The 23,019-nt window shown below is 43.4% G+C and overlaps 2 protein-coding genes across 2 annotated transcripts in view; one reads left to right on the top strand and one right to left on the bottom strand.

Moving 5' to 3' along the window:
* Positions 1 to 10,157, bottom strand: part of LOC126237453 (dehydrogenase/reductase SDR family member 11-like) — a 48,886-nt gene extending 38,729 nt beyond the window's left edge. Inside the window, exon 1 of the mRNA XM_049947586.1 lies at positions 9,916 to 10,157. Coding sequence (XP_049803543.1) covers positions 9,916 to 10,053 — 138 coding nt within the window. The 5' untranslated portion in view covers positions 10,054 to 10,157. The remainder of the gene's footprint in view (positions 1 to 9,915) is intronic.
* The window catches only part of LOC126237454 (dehydrogenase/reductase SDR family member 11-like), a 421,354-nt gene that overhangs the window by 231,617 nt on the left and 166,718 nt on the right, over positions 1 to 23,019 (top strand). The gene's annotated exons all lie outside the window — the stretch shown is intronic.

Raw genomic sequence — 23,019 nt, 5'->3', positions numbered from 1 at the left:
TGATCACACTGACAGAACCACAGGCACATAGACACAGGCAACAGAGCATGCACAATGTCGGCACTAGTACAGTGTATATCCACCTTTCGCAGCAATGCAGGCTCCTATTCTCCCATGGAGACGATCGTAGAGATGCTGGATGTAGTCCTGTGGAACGGCTTGCCATGCCATTTCCACCTGGCGCCTCAGTTGGACCAGCGTTCGTGCTGGACGTGCAGACCGCGTGAGACGATGCTTCATCCAGTCCCAAACATGCTCAATGGGGGACAGATCCGGAGATCTTGCTGGCCAGGGTAGTTGACTTACACCTTCTAGAGCACGTTGGGTGGCACGGGATACATGCGGACGTGCATTGTCCTGTTGGAACAGCACGTTCCCTTGCCGGTCTAGGAATGGTAGAACGATGGGTTCGATGACGGTTTGGATGTACCGTGCACTATTCAGTGTCCCCTCGACGATCACCAGTGGTGTACGGCCAGTGTAGGAGATCGCTCCCCACACCATGATGCCGGGTGTTGGCCCTGTGTGCCTCGGTCGTATGCAGTCCTGATTGTGGCGCTCACCTGCACGGCGCCAAACACGCATACGACCATCATTGGCACCAAGGCAGAAGCGACTCTCATCGCTGAAGACGACACGTCTCCATTCGTCCCTCCATTCACGCCTGTCGCGACACCACTGGAGGCGGGCTGCACGATGTTGGGGCGTGAGCGGAAGACGGCCTAACGGTGTGCGGGACCGTAGCCCAGCTTCATGGAGACGGTTGCGAATGGTCCTCGCCGATACCCCAGGAGCAACAGTGTCCCTAATTTGCTGGGAAGTGGCGGTGCGGTCCCCTACGGCACTGCGTAGGATCCTACGGTCTTGGCGTGCATCCGTGCGTTGCTGCGGTCCGGTCCCAGGTCGACGGGCACGTGCACCTTCCGCCGACCACTGGCGACAACATCGATGTACTGTGGAGACCTCACGCCCCACGTGTTGAGCAATTCGGCGGTACGTCCACCCGGCCTCCCGCATGCCCACTATACGCCCTCGCTCAAAGTCCGTCAGCTGCACATACGGTTCAAGTCCACGCTGTCGCGGCATGCTACCAGTGTTAAAGACTGCGATGGAGCTCCGTATGCCACGGCAAACTGGCTGACACTGACGGCGGCGGTGCACAAATGCTGCGCAGCTAGCGCCATTCGACGGCCAACACCGCGGTTCCTGGTGTGTCCGCTGTTCCTTGCGTGTGATCATTGCTTGTACAGCCCTCTCGCAGTGTCCGGAGCAGGTATGGTGGGTCTGACACACCGGTGTCAATGTGTTCTTTTTTCCATTTCCAGGAGTGTAGATGGCACATGACAGCTAGTGCCCTGGACTGGTCCTGCCGGCAGTACAGTTAAGCGAGCTGTACTGATACTAGTGGGAATACAGAATTTTGTTTTGTTATCAGCGCGCTGTAAAAGTATCACGAAAATCGTGCTTATCAAAAATTTTACGTAATGCTGGGAACGTTCGCAATCACATGCAGAGCAAAACACTAGAGACTAGACTGCACTAAGGGCGAGAGATTTGCTTTCACTATTTCCGTCTTTTCATGTATGCAAGAGGTATGGAAAAGGTATGTTACAAGGCGTGATTGTTGGTAGTTACGTACCATATGAGCGTATTTTGCTGATAAACATATGTTAGAAGACGCCTCGTTTGCGTGCTAACATCTATGAAGTGAGGAAGAGGACGTAGATAGTTTGGATCGCACAAGCTAGCAAGCAGCAAAGGAGAGTCACTTCGTAGGCTTTCCAGGCGTAATAATTCTTGATAGTCTCCTCGGGTTTGCTTCTGGATGCTGAAATCAACGTGATTCGATATTTCGGTGACCCATCTGTTCGCCGTCTTCAGTAAAACGCTGCTGCTGAGTCACGCTGAAAACTGACGTCAAGGTTGCCAAGCGACGTCCTCACTTGGCTAATATCGTGTAGGGCCCCCACGAGCATGCAGAAGTGTCGCAAAACGACGTGGCATGGACTCGACTGATGTCTGAGGTAGTGCTGGAGGGAACTGACACCCTGAATCCTGCAGGGCTCTCCGTAAAACCGTAAGAGCACGAGGGTGTGGAGATCTCTTCTGAACAACACGTTGCAAGGCATCCCAGATATGCCCAATAATGTTCATGTCTGGGGGATTTGGTAGCCAGCGGAACTGTTTAAATTCAGAAGAGTGTTCCTGGAGCCACACTGTAGCAATTCTGGACGTGTGGGGAGTCACAGTGTCCTGCTGGAATTTCCCAAGTCCGTCGGGAGACACAATGAACATGAATGGATATAGGTGATCAGACAGGATACTCACGTGCGTGTCACCTGTCAGAGTCGTACCTAGACATAATCGGGGGTCCCACATCACTCCGACTGCACACGCCCCACACCATTACAAATCCTCCACAAGCTTGAACAGTCCCCTGCTGAAATGCACCGTCCATGGATTCATGAGGTTGTCTCCATACCCGTAAACGTCCATCTGCTCGATACAATTTGGAACGAGACTCGTCCGACCAGTCAACATGTTTCCTGTCATCAACAGTCGAATGTCGGTGTTGAAGGGCCCAGGGTAGGCGTAAAGTTTTGGTGTCGCGCAGGCATCAAGGGTACACAACGGGGACTTCAGCTCAGAAAGCCCATATTGATTATGTTTCGTTGAATGGTTCGCACGCTGACACTTGTTCATGTCCCAGCACTGAAGTCTACAGAAATTTTCGGAAGGGTTGCACTTCTGACACGTTTAACGATTGTCTTCAGTCGTCATTGGTCTCGTTCTTGCAGGATCTTTTTCCGGCCGCGGCGATGTCCCAGATTCAATGTTTTACCGGATTCCTGATATTCAGGGTACACTCGTGGAACGGTCGTACGAGAAAATTCCCACTTCATGGCTACCTCGGAGATGCTGTATCCCATCGCTCGTGCGCCGACTATAACACCACGTTCAGGTTTCACTTAAATATTCATATCCTGCCATTGCAGCAGCAGTAACCGATCTAACGACTGAGCCCGACACTTATTGTCTTATATAGGCGTTGCCGATCGCAGCGCTGTATTCCGCCTGTTTACATATTTCTGTATTTGAATACGCATGCCTAGTTTCTTTGGTGATTCAGTGTATACAGGCCTCTGTACCGTACTCGGCGCATACGCCGCCAACCAGGGGTGGCGTCTTTGATTAGAAGTCACGACGGTCTGTGTCCCAGGTTCGAACTAATGCACTACTTAAATTCTGAACAAAAAAATCTTCACAGAGGCGGCAGGAGACTTCTGGTATAAGAAGTCACCCTCATTCCGGCAACGACTTTCGTCAAAGACGACGGAGGAGCGGACAGAGTTTCAGGGCAACCTCTTGCCCTCAGAGTGGGAAAGTACCCCAAAGAAGCAGAAGAATCAGCAATGACCAACGGCATGCGGATTCAGAAGACAATGCAAAATACTGCATTAAAGACGCTTAATGTGTATCCATACAACATGTGCCCTGTAAGGGGATATGCTGTTAGCACAAATCTCATATCCATTGTACAGAAATCTTAAATTTCAGACAGTTCTTCAGGGACTGCTACGAAATTTTGAGACCACGTTGTTTTTATATACCAGTCTTTTAAATACATATAATACATAAATAAATATGTAATGTATAAAGGGGAAACGTTTCACCAAAAAAGTCGAAAAGTTCTTCACCGATTTACTTCAAATTATTACACAATACTCTAATGAATATTCGAATGGACATAGGCTACATATTTTAATATAGATAATATATAAATCTATATACATAAAGTACATAACAGTCAAACTTCATTAGCAAATTGGGAAAATCGTATTTACGGCTTATGGAATTATGGTTTGAATACTACTACAGAATCTGAATTTGGAACAACAGTAAAGTAGGCTCCAGATCAACGAGAAGGGAGAAGAAGGGATGAACAGAGCCTTGGAAGAAAATGGACATAGGAAGCGGAAAGAAGGAAATGGACAAAGAGAGAGGGTAGAATGAGATGGAGACAAAGGCAGAGTAGAAGGGGGCGGGGTATGATGGACAGAGAGATGGGGGAAGAGACAGATGGAAGGAGGCGACGTTGAGAGAGGGGGAGGAAATGATGGACAGAAGAAGGGGGGGGTGGATGATGGACAGAGAGAGGGCGAAGGAGAAAGAGGTGGACAGAGACATGGGAGAGAGTGAGATTAGAACGCATATCCAGTTCCCATACGTATACTTTCTCTTTTCTTTCTTTCCTATTTAACCAGACATAGCAACAGCAACGCACAGCCAGGAACAGCTAGTTCACTAATAAATGTTGCCAATATTTACTCAGAATTCATATAATATTTTGTTGTTGTTGTTGGTGTTGTGGTCTTCGGTCCTGAGACTGGTTTGATGCAGCTCTCCACGCTACTCTATCCTGTGCAAGCTTCTTCATCTCCCAGTACCTACTGCAGCCTACATCCCTCTGAATCTGCTTAGTGTATTCATCCCTTGGTCTCCCTCTACGATTTTTACCCTCCACGCTGCCCTCCAATACTAAATTGGTGATCCCTTGATGCCTCAGAACATGTCCTACGAACCGATCCCTTCTTCTAGTCAAGTTGTGCCACAAACTCCTCTTCTCCCCAATCCTATTCAGTATTTCCTCGTTAGTTATGTGATCTACCCATCTAATCTTCAGCATTCTTCTGTAGCACCACATTTCGAAAGCTTCTATTCTCTTCTTGTCCAAACTAGTTAACGTCCATGTTTCACTTCCATACATGGCTACACTCCATACATATACTTTCAGAAACGACTTCCTGACACTTAAATCTATACTCGATGTTAACAAATCTCTCGCCGGCCAGTGTGTTGGACCGGTTCTAAGCGCTTCAGTTTGGAACCGCGCGACCACTACGGTCGCAGGTTCGAATCCTGCCTCGGGCATGGATGTGTGTGATGTCCTTAGGTTAGTTAGGTTTAAGTAGTTCTAGGGGACTGATGACCTCAGATGTTAAGTCCCATAGTGCTCAGAGCCATTTGAACCATTTTTGAACAAATTTCTCTTCTTCAGAAACGTTTTCCTAGCCATTGCCAGTCTACATTTTGTATCCTCTCTACTTCGACCATCATCAGTTATTTTGCTCCCCAAATAGCAAAACTCCTTTACTACTTTAAGTGTCTCATTTTCTAATCTAATTCCCTCAGCATCACCCAACTTAATTCGACTACATTCCATTACCCTCCTTTTGCTTTTGTTGATGTTCATCTTATATTCTACCTTCAAGACACTGTCCATTCCGTTCAACTGCTCTTCCAAGTCCTTTGCTGTCTCTGACAGAATTACAATGTCATTGGCGAACCTCAAAGTTTTTATTTCTTCTCCTTGGATTTTAATGCCTACTCCGAATTTTTCTTTTCTTTACTGCTTGCTCAATATACAGATTGAACAACATCAGGGAGAGGCTACAACCCTGTCTTACTCCCTTCCCAACCACTGCTTCCCTTTCATGTCCCTCGACTCTTATAACTGCCATCTGGTTTCTGTACAAATTGTAAATAGCCTTTCGGTCCCTGTATTTTACCCCTGCCACCTTCAGAATTTGAAAGAGAGTATTCCAGTCAACATTGTCAAAAGCTTTCTCTAAGTCTACAAATGCTAGAAACGTAGGATTGCCCTTTCTTAATCTAGCTTCAAAATAAGTCGTAGGGTCAGTATTGCCTCACGTGTTCCCATATTTCTGTATTTCCCATATTATAATATTTTATGTATGCTCAATATAGAAAGTGTAGTCGGAGTAGGATTTGCTACGAATAGGAAGGCAGGGCACAGAGTGAGCTGCTGTCAATAGTTCAGTTGTTCCGGCGTAACGAGACGCGCTGGCACGACGATGAAGAACGGAGGAGCAGAGAGGGCTGTGAGACGACGTCAGCCAATCGTGCGCTGACTGGGACGCCACCAACACAGGAGCGGCCTCTATGCGAAGAGAATAAAAGCGCCGCGCCGCCTAGCCACTGCCTGAGTGGAAGACGAGCCGTCATACTAACGCTACGGCACTGTCTTATGAACTGCATTTTTTTATTGCAATGAAATTGTACATACCGAAGGACGTTGATTATTTGCATGTCGCCATTTGCTTGCGACACACCTCTGTGAATACGCAAAGTTAAGTATTGTCAATTTAACTTACTGTAATAAACTTCATTAAACGATTTGCTAGAATTGTTGTCTAGCGATGCGAGAAAACCCTATATTAGGCGTGTGGGCAGAACACAATATCACTGATAGATTTGTCTTATCATAACTGATAACAAACCAAGGTTTGTCTTATCAGAATTGATAACAAACCAACGGTACGTGTTCATCCTGATGTTACAATCTGAAGACCCAGAAAGTATACAATGATATCGAAGAGGTAATTCAATATGTATCTAATAATACTGGGAACTGGAAAGAGGTAGTAGGGGAACGAACAGAAGACAGAGTTATGGTAGATATTGGGTTTGATAGTAGGAATGACAGAGGAGAGAGTCTATTTGAGTTAAACAGTCAGTTTCAGTTAGCAATAGCGAATACACTGTTCTAAAATCACAAGAGGTATACTTGGAAAAGACGAAGACACTACTGGGAGATTCGAGCTGGATTACATCGTGGTCGGACATAGATTCCGAAATCGGATATTAGATTTGAAAAGTGTAACCAGGAGTAGATGTAGACGCAGACCGAAATTCAGGGTCGACTGAATTTTAAGACAATAATCAGGAAGCACAAACGTGGAAAGCAGTCAGATACTTTAATACTGAGGCATGATGATGTGCATTTGAAGTTCTTTACAAATGTGCAAATGTGTGTGAATTAATAACGGACGAAACTGCTGAGGTCATCGATCCCTAGACATACACACTACTTCAACTAACTTATCCTAAGAGCAACACACACACACACCCATGCCCGAGGGAGGACTCGAACGTCCGGAGTGAATGGCCGCGCAATCCGTGACATGACGCCTCTAACCGCGCGGCCACTCCGCGCGCCGAAGTTCTTCAAGACAGTAGATACTGCGCTAGTGAACATTATAGTAGAGAGTTTATTTGAACGGAAATAGACGTGTCTAAAAAAGGACAAACACGGAAGATGGACTGAGGATTAAAGGTAAAAGGAAGTCAACGGAGAAGAAATATTTCATTTGATCGAAGACAGAAGGAAATACAAAAATGCTCAGGAAAAGACAGGATTACAGTAATGTGATTCACTTAGGAATCAAATAAACAAAAAATGCCGGGCGGTTAAGGCAAACCGGATGCACCGAAAAATGTAAAGAAACAAAAAGACAAATTATCGCCGGAAGGACACATTCAGTTGACAGGAAAGTCAAAACATTCTTGGTAAAATTAGAAGTAAAGCAGCGAACAGTAAGAGTGCAAGAGGGATTTCTCTGTTAATCACAAGGGAGAGACTGAGTAGGTGGAAGTAGTTCACTGAAGGCGTCTACGAGGGGAGGAACTGTCTGACGAAGTGACAGAAAAAAAAATGAGAGTCGACGTGGAATACATAGGTCATCCAGTATTAGACTTATCATAGCTCTGGATGACTTGCGGTTAAATAAGGTGTAAAGATTTGAGAACATTCCTTCGGAATTTCTGTTGCAACCAAACAATTATTCCACGTGATCTGTAGAATATGTGAGACTGGGCGCATGCAATGACACTTTCTCTAACACTGCAAGTGCGGGTAAGTGCGAAATCTATCGCACAATCAAAATAACAACTAACACGTTAAAGTTGCTGAGAAGATTAATGCGCTGAAGAACGGAAAAAAATTCACGATCTGTTAGATCCACATCTGCATCTACGTGATTACTCTGCTATTCACAATAAAGTGCCTGGCAGAGGGTTCAATGAACCACCAGTTCGCCTTTTTGAAATGTAAAGTTGCGAGAGAGGCAGTTCTGAAGTTATGTCAGGCAACAGAAGTAAGATTGAAGGAAAATAAGACACCTTGATTGGATTTGTCTACCTAGAAAAAGCGTTTGACAATGTAAAATGGTGCAAGATGTTCGAAAATCTATGAAAAATAGGAAAAGGCTGATAGTACGCAGTACGCATAAGAACCAAGACGGAAGAATAAAAATACAAGACCAAAAACCATGTGTTCAGTTTATAGACCTATCAAGCAGGAAATTGCAAGACCACAATCTGGGGACCTACTTTTCCTTGAGCTTCTACCCTCCGTCCACGCCACCTCTACCCTGTTGAGCCCCCACAGCGCAATTTATACCTTAATACGGCTATATTGCACTTAGATGTGGTAAAAACTTTTAATATTTGTTCTTAAGCTTCTACATTTTGCAATAAACATTAATTTTATCATAAATACTACCTTTAACCCTTTAGTGCTTAAAATTTATTTAGCATATATTTGAGAAATAAAAGGTCAAAACCTGTCTTCCTTTGCGATAAATAATACAGTTTTACTACCAAAAATATTTTAAGCTGACCGATTTTCAAAATGAAGTGGGAGACACTTGTCCCATGAACCAAACTAGATCCAAGTTTACATGTGAGCCTAGTTTCTTCAGAGTTAAATATTTCATTTTTGAATGATTTGATCAGAATGGCAATGATGGAAAGAAGTGCAAAAAATCAGTACGAAAACACAATTATTTTCCTGATGACGAAAAGCATGATATATTGCAAGCAAGGTTTCAACATAACATTTGAAGATGTCTTTGACATACCACACACAAATTTTTTCTACATTCTGTGAAGTTTTCTAGGGCATATATGACCCACCACATACAAATTACGTACAAACCAGCAGAATTGCTGAGGTGTGTAGTAACATTTCCAAAGAATGTCTGTAATGCATAAGGACACACAATTAGTTACTTAGACATTCTTGGAATCGAGAAAATGGTGATCTGAACTTATTTTCGTCCAATAGATACACTATAAACACCCGGCGCCTCATCTGATCGTTCACAGCCTTCTATATATCAAACCGCTGTACTACAGAATTTTTTTCTAATCTCCCTACATGGTAGCACTAGATACATACGAGATATAGACGTCCCAAAACTCGAAACTGCATGTTTCTATACCATCAACCACGAAAGAGTTAATAATCTTCGACTGTTTTATAAATTATAGAGCACAGAAATCAGTCGTCCTTTTTTTGTAGGTTTTATTAGGCAAATCCAGATTTCGGCTAGTGCCTAGCCATTATCAATGCACTTTTTACTTATCTCGTTGCATGTTAGTTCCCTGTTGTTCGGGCATCAGTCACAATTCTTTGAATACTACTCTAGGGAACTATCATGCATCTAGATTAGAAAATAGTACATTGATAATGGATAGGCACTAGCCGAAATCTGGATTTTCGTAATAAAACCTACAAAAGAAAAAAGGACGACTGATTGGTGCGCTCTATAGTTAATAAATCACTTAACAGTCACTGAGTGCACACACTTTCCTAGTGGAAGGTAACCTGAATCTTCGACTGTTCCCTTCCCTGCAACGCGGAAACTATTAATCCTAGAGAAAATATGAACAAGACTTTTTTGTAGGAAATTGACGACAGGTTAAATTCATACTCAGAAATATTTACGCTAGATGCCGCAGTTTTCGAGTTATAATATCAACAGCCTCACTCTACACCAATGGTCATGAAAAACGGTATCCTTACACGAATGTTGTTATAGCCGAGTGCTTTGATTTCACCACTGTCTGTATGTCTTCACTGCATTGTTTGTCACAATTCTGTTTCGATATTTACATGTCCCACATCTAATATTATGCTAGAGAGCCACTGTATCTTCTTACATCAGAATGACCAGTAGCTTCACCACAGTGCATAGAGTTACGATTTAAACGTTTTGTTGATAACAGAAGTGTTACCCCGAATATACTACAGTGCTGGAAAATCCTTACCTTAACTTTCTGGGCCCTCCTGGCCATTCCCACGACGGTGAGCCCATGCTTCAGCAGCGCCTGCACTATGGCTGCACCGATGCCTGCGCTGGCGCCAGTAACCAGTGCGACGCGTCCCTTGTATTTCTCGATGCCCATCGCTGTGTGAACTGTCTTACCGGCTCAGCTGTGCGGCTAGCTACACGAGTCTGCGGAAACTGCAAACAGTCCCGCAGGCACCGCCGTTTTATCTGCGCAACGCTAAGCGTATTGCGTCACCTTTTAAGGCCACTGGCTCTGTGTCCAGCAGAACACTCACGCACTGCCTCGGCGCATTAGCAGATTTTGCGACGTCATAATTGCTACGTCATGCAAACTTGTCTTTCTATGGCGTCTAACAATAGGTTTCGTCTAACTGACAGATTGCCGGGTCACTTGAGTCGTAAAGAGACGTATAAACCTTTTGATAAGTAGCGAAGTATATTAGTAGTGGGTAGAGCTTTTGATCAACTTCATTTTCAAGTAGTTGTTAATAACATGATCGTTTTGCTGATTCTGAGTTCCTTCGTTTGTAGCAAAGCAAGCTGGGACACATTTCTATTTTGTATTGTTACTCGCCTCCTTAAATGACATTTTTTTTCCTTCTTACTTGTCATTAGTTGTTACTGAGAGATGTGTCATAAGATAAAGCTGTCATTCTGTAGCTCCGAGTACAAGGCCAGGCCCAACTTTGCTAAAATACCTTAGTCAGAAAATTTTCCTAATTAATATGAACCATTTCAAGTATCTAGTTTCGTTAAAGCTCTATTCCGTTAACTGATAGTAATTATTTTCTATTCCAGTCAGATTGATGACACGTAAATAGATTAACTACTACATTACTAGTGAAGTTAAGCAAATAACCAACAGAAATCCTTAAAGTATTCATGTAGCTAATTTCCAAAACATGGTAGGAACATCAAGGCATAATTAGTTTCCATGTAATTAACAGCACTATATATGGTACTGTTTCGTCATCAAGAAGGATTATTTCAGTCGAAACTCTCGTTGTAAAATAAAGTTCAGACCAAAACCAATTTTTCTGCACTCTTTAGTTAATTTGAGATGTAAAATTCTCACTGAAAATTTCTGAAAGTATTTGTATGGAGTGTAGCCATGTATGGAAGTGAAAAATGGACGATAACTAGTTTGGACAAGAAGAGAATAGAAGCTTTCGAAATGTGGTGCTACAGAAGAATGCTGAAGAGTAGATGGGTAGATCACATAACTAATGTGGAAGTATTGAATAGAATTGGGGAGAAGAGGAGTTTGTGGCACAACTTGACTAGAAGAAGGGTTCGGTTGGTAGGACACGTTCTGAGGCATCAAGGGATCACCAAGACTTAATTAGTTTCCATGTAATTAACAGTAATTGACAGAAGTATGATGAAGATTAGATGGATCAACTGGGTAACTAATGAAGATATACACTACTGGCCATTAAAATTGCTACACCACGAAGATGACGTGCTACCGACGCGAAATTTAACCGACAGGAAGAAGATGCTGTGATATGCAAATGATTAGCTTTTAGAGCATTCACACAAGGTTGGCACCGGTGGTGACACCTACAACATGCTGACATGAGGAAAGTTTCCAACCGATTTCTCATACACAAACAGCAGTTAACCGGCGTCGCCTGGTGAAACGTTGGTGTGATGCCTCGTGTAAGGAGGAGAAATGCGTACAATCACTTTTCCGACTTTGATAAAGGTCGGATTGTAGCCTATCGCGATTGCGGTTTATCGTAACGCGACATTGCTGCTAGCGTTGGTCGAGATCCAACGACTGTTAGCAGAATATGGAATCTGTGGGTTCAGGAGGGTAATACGGAACGCCGTGCTGGATCCCAACGGCCTCGTATCACTAGCAGTCGAGATGACAGGCATCTTATCTGCATGGCTGTAACGGATCGTGCAGCCACGTCTCGATCCATGAGGCAACAGATGGGGACGTTTGCAAGACAACAATCATCTGCACGAACAGTTAGACGACGTTTGCAGCAACATGGACTATCAGCTCGGAGACTATGGCTGCGATTACCCTTGACGCTGCATCACAGACAGGAGCCCCTGCGATGGTGCACTCAACGGCGAACCTGGGTGCGCGAATGGTAAAACGTCATTTTTTCGGATTAATCGATGTTCTGTGTTCAGCATCATGATGGTCGCATCCGTGTTTGGCGAAATCGCGGTGAACGCACATTGGAAGCGTGTATTCGTCATCCCCATACTGGCGTATCACCCGGCGTGATGGTATGGGGTACCATTGGTTACACGTCTTGGTCACCTCTTGTTGGCATTGACGGCAGTTTGAACAGTGGATGTTACATTTCAGATGTGTTACGACACGTGGCTCTACCCTTCATTCGATCCCTGCGAAACCCTACATTTCAGCAGGATAATGCACGACCGCATGTTACAGGTCCTGTACGGGCCTTTCTGGATACAGAAAATGTTCGACTTCTGCCCTTGCTAGCAAATTCTCCAGATCTCTCGCCAATAGAAAACGTCTGGTCAATGTTGGCCGAGCAAGTGGCTCGTCACAATATGCCAGTCGCTACTCTTGATGAACTGTGATACCGTGTTGAAGCTGCATGGGCAGCTGTATCTGTACACGCCATCCAAGCTCTGTTTGACTCAATGCCCAGGCGTATCAAGGCCGTTATTACGGCCAGAGGTGGTTGTTCTGGGTAGTGATTTCTCAGGATCTATGCACCCAAATTGTGTGAAAATGTAATCATATGTCAGTTCTAGTATAATATATTTGTCCAATGAATACCCGTTTATCATCTGCATTTCTTCTTGGTGTAGCAATTTTAATGTCCAGTAGTGTACTAAAGTGAATTGAGAAAGACATCAGATTTAGTCGATTCGGAAGTGAAAATAAGTGTGTTTGTGGGGAGAAGGGTGGAGGGTGTTTAAACTGTAGAGAGAGACCAAACTTGACATCAGTAAGCACATACCAGTGGATGTAGGTAGCAGTAGTTTCGCAGATGTGAAGAAACTTACATGATATAGACTAACAGGGAGAGCTACGTGAAACCAGTCTTTGGATTGAAGATCAAACACTCCACGTACTTAACAATGTGAAACTTTAGAAGTCATTTTTGCAAAGCTGTATAAGTACTGGGCCTGAATCTCTCTGAAAGTCAGTCTGTTCCGAGATTTCGAGCGTCAAATTTGTGTCTGTCAAAACAGCCATAATGTAATGGTTCAATGATGTGTTGTGAATAAGAAGACGGACAGTGAAGTAGGACAATCAACAATGATAGCTGATTAATATTGTATAAAAGTGCTACACGTATTGTTCATCTGAGTGAGACTGTTGTTGGTTGGTTAAGTTATACTGCACAATGAGTATTGATTAAATTACGTAAATAAGAATCGGACTGGCCACAACTAATTCAGTGAGGAGGTACGGCGTTTATGGAAGAACATTTCAGGGCACTGAAAGGAACAGAACACACATTCCGTATCTGCAGACCACCTTATTGAAAACAACCGCCGTCCTAGTGGCATAAAAACAGACCTCCAGATCCTATAACACAGTGATCATCTGTACCAATTTTTATAGCAATATAAGAAAATTACGACATCCAAAAAACTATCACAAATTGCATAGAAGTTATCAATCACCAAACGGTGCCGGTGCTATGTAACTGAACAGTAATCAACACTCAAAATTAACTGTCGGACAGCACAAAATAAAACCCACACACACGCACGCACGCATGCAGGACGAAAACAAACTGAACAGATTCAAAGTTCGACGACGTTAAACCAAAACAAAACTGTAAACAAACAACAGTGAGAAGTGCATCAGAAACGTTAATTCGTGCAGTGAACCGTGTGTCCAAGCCACACCGACATACCAAGAGACTGTACTCGCAAACGAGCGGAAAAAAAAGTGAGTAAACAATGTCAAAATACGAAACATAATCCATGAATAACAAAACAAGCCAAATAGTTCTCCAAACCCTAAGCTTCACAAAATTTTTAGCGATGTCCACGGATCAGTCTAAAAACACAAACCACAATAACAGGTTTAGCACACAAAAAGAAACCTATCACAACTCAGGACTAGCCAAATACTACAATGGTAAGGCCAAAAACGGGCATATGACACGATTTACGAACCTAAACATACATTTTAATAATTGGGTTATAAACAAATTTTCAGTGTAGACGATATGCTAATATACAGTACATCATGTTTGCAGATGACATGGTGTACTAATTTAGACCTGTGGTTGATTTCGGTTGGCAGCCATGGGACACACGTACAATGTAAAATAAAAGGTAAAGTGTATATATAATTGAAATAACAACAAATTCAGATGCAACATATTTTGTAACCTAAAAACAACCTGCATACAAATGGCTCTGAGCACTATGGGACCCAACTGCTGAGGTCATTAGTCCCCTAGAACTTAGAACTAGTTAAACCTAACTAACCTAAGGACATCACAAACATCCATACCCGAGGCAGGATTCGAACCTGCGACCGTAGCGGTCCTGCGGTTCCAGACTGCAGCGCCTTTAACCGCACGGCCACTTCGGCCGGCCCTGCATACATGTACTTCAGAAAAGTAAAAGACAAAAACCCACCAAGGACACCACAACTCCAGTAAAACATGTTTGAGTGTTAAAGCAAAACATTATATTTACTTGCAAAAAGGCAGACTCATCCTTGATTCATTACTAAGTCTATTTAAAGTGGTATCTGAATGATAGACTCGAATGAGATATTGTTTCAAGACCTTTGGCATAGGTCTTGCGTAGAAATAAAGGGCTGTGAAATTAATGTCACAGCAGTAGTTCTGTGTGCCGCTATCTGGTACAAAGTTATTGTTTATTAAGGCAACAAATTTCACGTAATTCCTCCATTTCCGTAGCCCGAAGAGACTGTATGCCGATAAACTGTGCACGCGAGGGATAAGACCATGACGCCGCACACGCTACAATCATATCTCCAGCCGATAACCGCCCAAAAAAGCGCAGTCATCCGGGCTTGCAAGAAAAGGCAGCCGTCGCAGTAACTGGCCTCGCACATGGCGCAACTCATCACAACTCATTTGGTTTCTGACGTTCCTTACGTGGAAGGCAGTACTAATTAACATAAAAATAGGCATACCCGCCAACTCATCCGATTTAGGCGAGACACTGCCGATTCCATTATTTCTCCCGATTTTTAGCCACTTATCGTCAAACCTAAGACATTTGTCCCGAAAACTCGCCATTTCAGCTATTTTTGACAAATAGCGGAACGTCGTTGGCTCATTCGCTTGTTTTCAATTGATATGCGTATCGAAGTTTATGCACATCACTAAGTCGCCCGCGATGTACACATCGATTATTCTTTATCCTGTTCTCGTGCATCTTGCACAATATACCAGGTATTTCACAATTCATATTACACCTTCTACATAATGTAGTGGGGACTCAGCAGATCAAGTTTTACATAGGAAACCATATCGGGAAGCGCCAGCCAACTACACTACAGAGCGTCCAAGTTATAGGCGCCGGCGCTGTAAATGTCTGCGTATACAGGGTAATTCCGTGATGATGTTACAAATTTTCAAGAATGATACAGAAAGATAAATGTATCAATTTCAGGTAAGGGTACCTGGTTCGGAAACTGGCGAGTCAAAAGTTACAAGCGAAAATCATTCTGATTTCCCTGATAATGGAATACATATACCGGTACTGTTGTTGCTAAGAAAGTAGTGTATGCAACTTTCAGAGGTGGTGGTATCGACCAAGACAAGAAATAATGTGTAGTAAAAATGAGCTGTAAAAAGCATACCTAAGGGGTTGTGAGCAGTTTTTCTTCTTCATTAGCGTAAAACACATCTCCTCTATTGAACAAGAGCTCATACTGCACCTCTTCAGGTATGCATTTTAGAGCCCATGTTTGCTAGACGCTTTTTCTTGTCTTGGCCCATATTACACTCCTGGAAATTGAAATAAGAACACCGTGAATTCATTGTCCCAGGAAGGGGAAACTTTATTGACACATTCCTGGGGTCAGATACATCACATGATCACACTGACAGAACCACAGGCACATAGACACAGGCAACAGAGCATCCACAATGTCGGCACTACTACAGTGTATATCCACCTTTCGCAGCAATGCAGGCTGCTATTCTCCCATGGAGACGATCATAGAGATGCTGGATGTAGTCCTGTGGAACGGCTTGCCATGCCATTTCCACCTGCCGCCTCAGTTGGACCAGCGTTCGTGCTGGACATGCAGACCGCGTGAGACGACGCTTCATCCAGTCCCAAACATGCTCAATGGGGGACAGATCCGGAGATCTTGCTGGCCAGGGTAGTTGACTTACACCTTCTAGAGCACGTTGGGTGGCATGGGATACATGCGGACGTGCATTGTCCTGTTGGAACAGCAAGTTCCCTTGTCGGTCTAGGAATGGTAGAACGATGGGTTCGATGACGGTTTGGATGTACCGTGCACTATTCAGTGTCCCCTCGATGATCACCAGTGGTGTACGGCCAGTGTAGGAGATCGCTCCCCACACCTTGATGCCGGGTGTTGGCCCTGTGTGCCTCGGTCGTATGCAGTCCTGATTGTGGCGCTCACCTGCACGGCGCCAAACACGCATACGACCATCATTGGCACCAAGGCAGAAGCGACTCTCATCGCTGAAGACGACACGTCTCCATTCGTCCCTCCATTCACGCCAGTCGCGACACCACTGGAGGCGGGCTGCACGATGTTGGGTCGTGAGCGGAAGACGGCCTAACGGTGTGCGGGACCGTAGCCCAGCTTCATGGAGACGGTTGCGAATGGTCCTCGCCGATACCCCAGGAGCAACAGTGTCCCTAATTTGCTGGGAAGTGGCGGTGCGGTCCCCTACGGCACTGCGTAGGATCCTACGGTCTTGGCGTGCATCCGTGCGTCGCTGCGGTCCGGTCCCAGGTCGACGGGCACATGCACCTTCCGCCGACCACTGGCGACAACATCGATGTACTGTGGAGACCTCACGCCCCACGTGTTGAGCAATTCGGCGGTACGTCCACCCGGCCTCCCGCATGCCCACTATACGCCCTCGCTCAAAGTCTGTCAACTGCACATACGGTTCACATCCACGCTGTCGCGGCATGCTACCAGTGTTAAAGACTGCGATGGAGCTCCGTATGCCACGGCAAACTGGCTGACACTGACGGCGGCGGTGCACAAATGCTGCGCAGCTAGCGCCATTCGACGGCCAACACCGCGGTTCCTGGTGTGTCCGCTGTGCCGTGCGTGTGATCATTGCTTGTACAGCCCTCTCGCAGTGTCCGGAGCAAGTATGGTGGGTCTGACACACCGGTGTCAATGTGTTCTTTTTTCCATTTCCAGGAGTGTACAATCTATGAAAGTTGCGTGCTCTACATTCGTAGCAATAAGAGCACCGCTGCATATGTTCCACTGCCAGAGGTATCAGTTTTATAATATTCGACGCGTTCGTTTCCTGAAGTTGATACCTCAAGTTGATTCGTTTACTCTTTTCCATCGTCCTAGAAAGTTTTTAACGTCGTCACGTAATCACCCCGCATGTACATACATTTACAGGCGCCAGCGCCTATAACTTTGACGCTCTGTAGCGCCGTTGCATGACGTTTTCGGACAGGGGTTCCTGTGTAAAACTTTATCTACTAAGTCCCCTCTACGTCCTCTAGAAGTGTGTAACATGAGTTGTGAAACACCGTGTATGCTCCAAATATGGGCAACAGATCCGGCCAGCAATTGGTGTCAATCCAGCCTGCGGTAAAAAAATTCGTGGGACAGATAGCGCGGACGTGTGAGAAACACTGAAACTCTTCTAATTTAAGGTAATTTATAATCAGTTAGCTGCGACCAGTTGTTTCTCTAGGCTTTTATTTTTCCATGGTGACATTCCAGGATGTCTGACATCTCATATTCAGATGTTTACATTTTTTTAAGTGTCGTGGACATTGTTTCTTCACTAACGGCGTTGCACAGTTTTGCAACGGACGTTTTTAAGACAGCTGTTGTAAAACGTCGCAAGTAAAGAAACACTGCTCACGACGCGTAATTAAGTGAAAACATCTCAAGAAGGTGTACACAAAACTTTGAATGCTTTGTGTTTTGAGGCATATTTTACTGGCGTGTCATGTCAGGAAAGGAGTGTCATTCATATTGGCGCGTTGCACCAAAAACATGAACGTAATGGGCGCTATAGTTTTTACTTTATACGCAAGGAGCGCTAGAGTCGTGTAGCGTGGCGAGGCGGCCTGCGAGCTTAATTATGCGAATCAAGCCCACGATTTAGCAACGGAAGTCCTTGCCTGATGTATTAGTACTGCCCAGTGTTGTGTTTTGTTTGGACTTGTGTCTTATATAATTTACGTAGTGTGCAATTTGTTTAACTGGTAGCAGATGAAGGAATTGCAACGCAAAGAAAATTAGAAATTCCTTCATTTATTAATCCATTTTTATGCGTTTCGGCGTTAGCCATCACTAGGATCCTGTTTCAGATAAAAAGCAGAGCATTACATAGTTACATGGTTGACTTGTAACGAACATGAGCAACTTCGTTACAAATCAACAACCTAGTTACGTAATCCTCCGGTTTTTATCTAAACCACGATTCTAATGATGGCTAACGCCGAAACGCGTATAAAGGTATTAATAAATGAAGGGATACAGGTTTCTGGTTTTCTCTGCATTGCAATTTCTTCATCTGCGACCAGTTCAGCAGATTGCAGACTCCGCAAATTACTCATCATTGTCTCCTCCCTGTTGAGTGCCTTTACGGCACAACGTTGTTGATTTATCTTATCATTGTGCTTAGGTGAAGTCGCATACTAATCAACATTTTTACGGTCCGCTTCGGCAGCTTTGCAGTCAGCACAGCGGGCTGCTAACCGAAGCTGACGGCCGCGTCGGTTTTCTCCTCTCGGGGACTGGATGTTCTTTTGTCCTCATGTTCATATTGTCATAATTGACGTTCCACTATTGAAAACGCTGTATGGACGCATCCCGACAGCCAATAAATTAAAAAAAAATTATAATCGGGAAAAATGCTTAAAGCGGATGGTTGTGTGTATTATTTTGTTACCTATATCACCGAAAGGCTTTATTTTAGTACAAGCAGTTATTTCACCTTTATAAGCGGTTCTTTCACGTTTATCTTATCCATCATATTCGTAGTATTTTGATTCTTTTTCTCATCATGACAAAAAATATAACTCTGTGGTACCATATAGTGGACACTGTTTTATGGGGATCACAATTTTTTATTTAAAAGTGAAAAGCACCCCAACCTAGAGCCTATTGCCTGCACTACGCTACAGATAAGGGGTAGGCAATCAACATTATTGGGTAGTTCTAGTGTTTTCACATGCGGTTATCTGTCGTTATATAGCTTTGTGACGTCATAGCGGAAGATATCGGTTGTCAAGAGATTATACAGAAAATGATCTGCCGTTTTTGAAGGTTGGCAGGTACGGATAAACCTTGATGCCGCTCCGCACTTCTGCTTAGTCACGCACCACAAGCCAGTCTGTGGCTGAAAAGCGGTTGTCACGCAACCTTGCAGTCTTCTTAGCTGCTGGTCTCGCATACGGCACAACGACCTCCACTTTTCAAACGTTCATCTACTAAGCGTAACCCACTTCGCACTCCTTCTTAGACTCTTTCACCCGGTACAAGATATTTAACTTCTTCCGCACACTACCGTGCTGCTCCTTATTGAAGGTGTACGTCAGTTATAGATCCACTGCTTCATCTCACCACTCACTTTTAAGAAATTAGATATTGTAGTCTGGAACACAGGCGTTATTCAATGTCAAAAATAAGTTTAATTGCCAACAAAGGCAGTATGGCGCAGGGTAGGTCGGGGCTTTCTGCATCATGGGGCTATGTGGATAGAAATAAGAACATCTTCTAACTGTTCAGCCCGTGTGCGCAACTCGGACGCCGTTATGTTTCAGGCCCGTTGTTAGCAAAGTCGTGCACAAGCGCAAGAACCTTTTTCCAAATACATTTAATCAAGACAGCAATCATCCAGAAGGAGATTGAGGAACTAAGACAGCACTGCTTATAATAATCCGCCATGCAATATTAAGTCTGTTTAAAGTAGGGTCTGGCCGAGCGGTTCTAGGCGATTCAGTCCGGAACCGCGCGACTGCTACGGTCGCAGGTTCGAATCCTGCCTCGGGCATGGTTGTGTGTGATATCCTTAGGTTAGTTAGGTTTAAATAGTTCTAAGCTCTAGGGGACTGATGACCTCAGATGTTAAGTCCCATAGTGCTCAGGGCCATTTGAGCCAAAGTACTGTCCATCGTTGAAATACAGGAACGTCAGTTACAAATCTTTCCACTACCAGCTGTATAGCATCATAGCATCCACCAGGTCCGTCAACGAAACAACTAGCGATATCTGTTATAAATCTGAGCTACTGCTTACATTCAAAAAATTATAAGGGAATGGGTTTATGTGAATCAGCTTTCGAGAGGCTTTCTGAATTTGCATATGATATGTATAACTTCTTCTTCATTAAAGTATTTATGAAGCCTATTTATAAACAATAATCAGTCAACTTCCATTACAAAATTTGGTTTTGGTAAAATTTTGCGACATCGGCTGGAAACGGAGAAGATTATGCAGGAAATATCGTGCAGACATTTAGGTGCACCGGAATTTTCCGCTTCAGTCCCAACAAAACATCATCACACAAATTTCTTCCTTCGTCCCCATTCTAGAATGCTGAATCCCGCTCTGTTAGCACAGAAGCAGAAGTAACTGCACATCGTGCAACTCCTTCTAATCTTCCAAGAAATTCTGAAAGGCAGAGCTCAGCATCATCATCATCTTCTTCTTCTTCTTCTTCTCGTTTGCCATCAAAAATCACCGGTAGAGAGAGAAAACTTCAGCTTGCCATTTGACTTCACCAGTTCGTCTCAGTCCTAGGAGATGGAAGAGAAAATTGCATTTTGAAAACTACCAAAGAAAAATGTCAAGGGTTGCAGAAATCCGCTGCATGTTCAAGACAAATCTTCAAATCCAGAAGAGGATTCATCTTCATTATCACCTGAAGCTGAGTTGGAGGAATAAAACATACCTCGTGGTTCAGATATTACGGCCCTAGATCTGCCAAGAAAGGGTAATAGACCACGTGTGATAAGTACAAGTTATGGTTTCACGATATTCATGTGGAGGTTGACGGTCGTAAATAATTCCACTGTGGGAAATGCATGTAGCAACTACCAGAACAGTTAAAAATGTAATCTTCCGTATTTTGTTCAACTGTATGACAGTTTACAAAGCTTCACTTAACCCCCTATTCAAATAGCACCACAAATTTTTTATTTTTCTGTGGTTTCAACATTTTAAATTTTGCTGTCTGCAATGAAGGAGAACAAATCTTGAATCAATCTGTCTTTATCGTATAAACTATAATCTCTTCACCATTACAGTTTAACGCATGTAATAATATATTTACTACCCCTTTTGGAAATGATTCCTTTAGCCCCCCCCCCCCTTAACCTACAAGGAAAGGTTAATGCTTTATCAAGTAAGTGACATGTAAGGAACAGAAAAAAATACAGTGTACTCTATTCAAAATAAGCATGAAACTAATAAAAAATATTCAAAATTAAAGTTTCCCATCGTTAACAATCTTCATTTGAAGTGTTTTACAATATAAAAGATTGTTTCAGTTTAAATCACATGAAACGTAGACTGTTCATAGATGAAGATTAATTTTCAATGGCGTTTGGATTAGCTACAAGGTTATGTTTAATCTTGTACTATTGGTGGCGAGTTATCTCTGGAACAAGTTTGGAGATGAAGTGCTTGCATCTTGGCAAACAGACAAGTGTGCTATTGTTTTTCTGCAGACGCGGAGTAATCAGAGAAGAACTTTAGTACGTAATGGTTTAATAGCCAATGCCTTTGCTTACAGCTTTTCTATAGAGTTTAACATGTATTCAGAACACAAAAGTAAATAAGCTGAAACGCATAATACATCACAATGCACTAAGTTACCATTCGCAACTTTGAAAAAACAGAAAATCTGGAAACACCTGGACGATACTGAACGACCAACGACGGAATTTTATTAGTGGAGCTTGCAGAAGTCTTTCGAAGTTTTATTTCAATTTTAACCATATTTTGCAGCTTCAAACGTGAGTGTACCCAATACACTCGAGGTATGAATCAAAGAACGTCTTCAGTTACAATTTTTCGTGTTTTATTCAGTACACGATGCATTTCGGACCCTGTGGGTCCATCTTCAGGTGTAATTCGTCTTAATACATGCTTTATTTGTTCTTTTGAATGAGAAGAAATGCATATTCTTGTCACGAAAAGGTAAATCAGACGAGGAAAATATGTGCGAAACAGTGGAAAAGACGAACAGTGTAAACTTACCAAATAACCCAAGAAAACCATTTTTCTTGGATTATTTGGTAAGTTTACGCTATTAATATCTTCCACTATTTCGCACATATTCTCTGCGTCTGACTTACGAAATTCGTAACCTAACATCAAACCTTTTCGTGACAGCAATATGCATTTCATCACATTCAAGAGAACAAATAAAACATGTACTAAGAGGAATTACACCTTAATATGGACTCATAGGGTCCGAAATGCATCGTGTACTGAAGAAAACACGAAAAATTATGACTGAAGGTCTTGCTGGAAGTGTTAATGGCGTCTCGAAAAACACAGGACTCTGTAGAAATGAGATTAAATAAGGTATGCACTTTCAGCAGTTCATACCCTAACTATTCGTTTATTCTTAGTTTATAATCGACGTGCTTTACTTTTGCAACGTGGTACGTAATTGAGTACAACTGATGTAGGACGGAAGGATACATACCGAGAGATCGATAGCTAATACTGAAATATTAAATTCTGTAAAGTCTAAACACAATGAAAAATAAAAACTTCATTTTTCTGCTGTTATGATGCAGTTTGTGCCGAAACCCACAGACAACTTATTTTATAATGTATTATGCACACCCTGTAGTCATGATAGTCAATTCCTCAACGCTACATGAAAACTGCAGACAATATTCACTGCTGCCAATGATTGCACTACAAATT

Source organism: Schistocerca nitens, chromosome 2 (genome assembly GCF_023898315.1).
Source record: "Schistocerca nitens isolate TAMUIC-IGC-003100 chromosome 2, iqSchNite1.1, whole genome shotgun sequence".
Taxonomy (NCBI): domain Eukaryota; kingdom Metazoa; phylum Arthropoda; class Insecta; order Orthoptera; family Acrididae; genus Schistocerca; species Schistocerca nitens.
The sequence above is the reverse complement of the archived record's forward strand: the minus strand, read 5'-3'. Positions and strand labels throughout refer to the sequence as shown.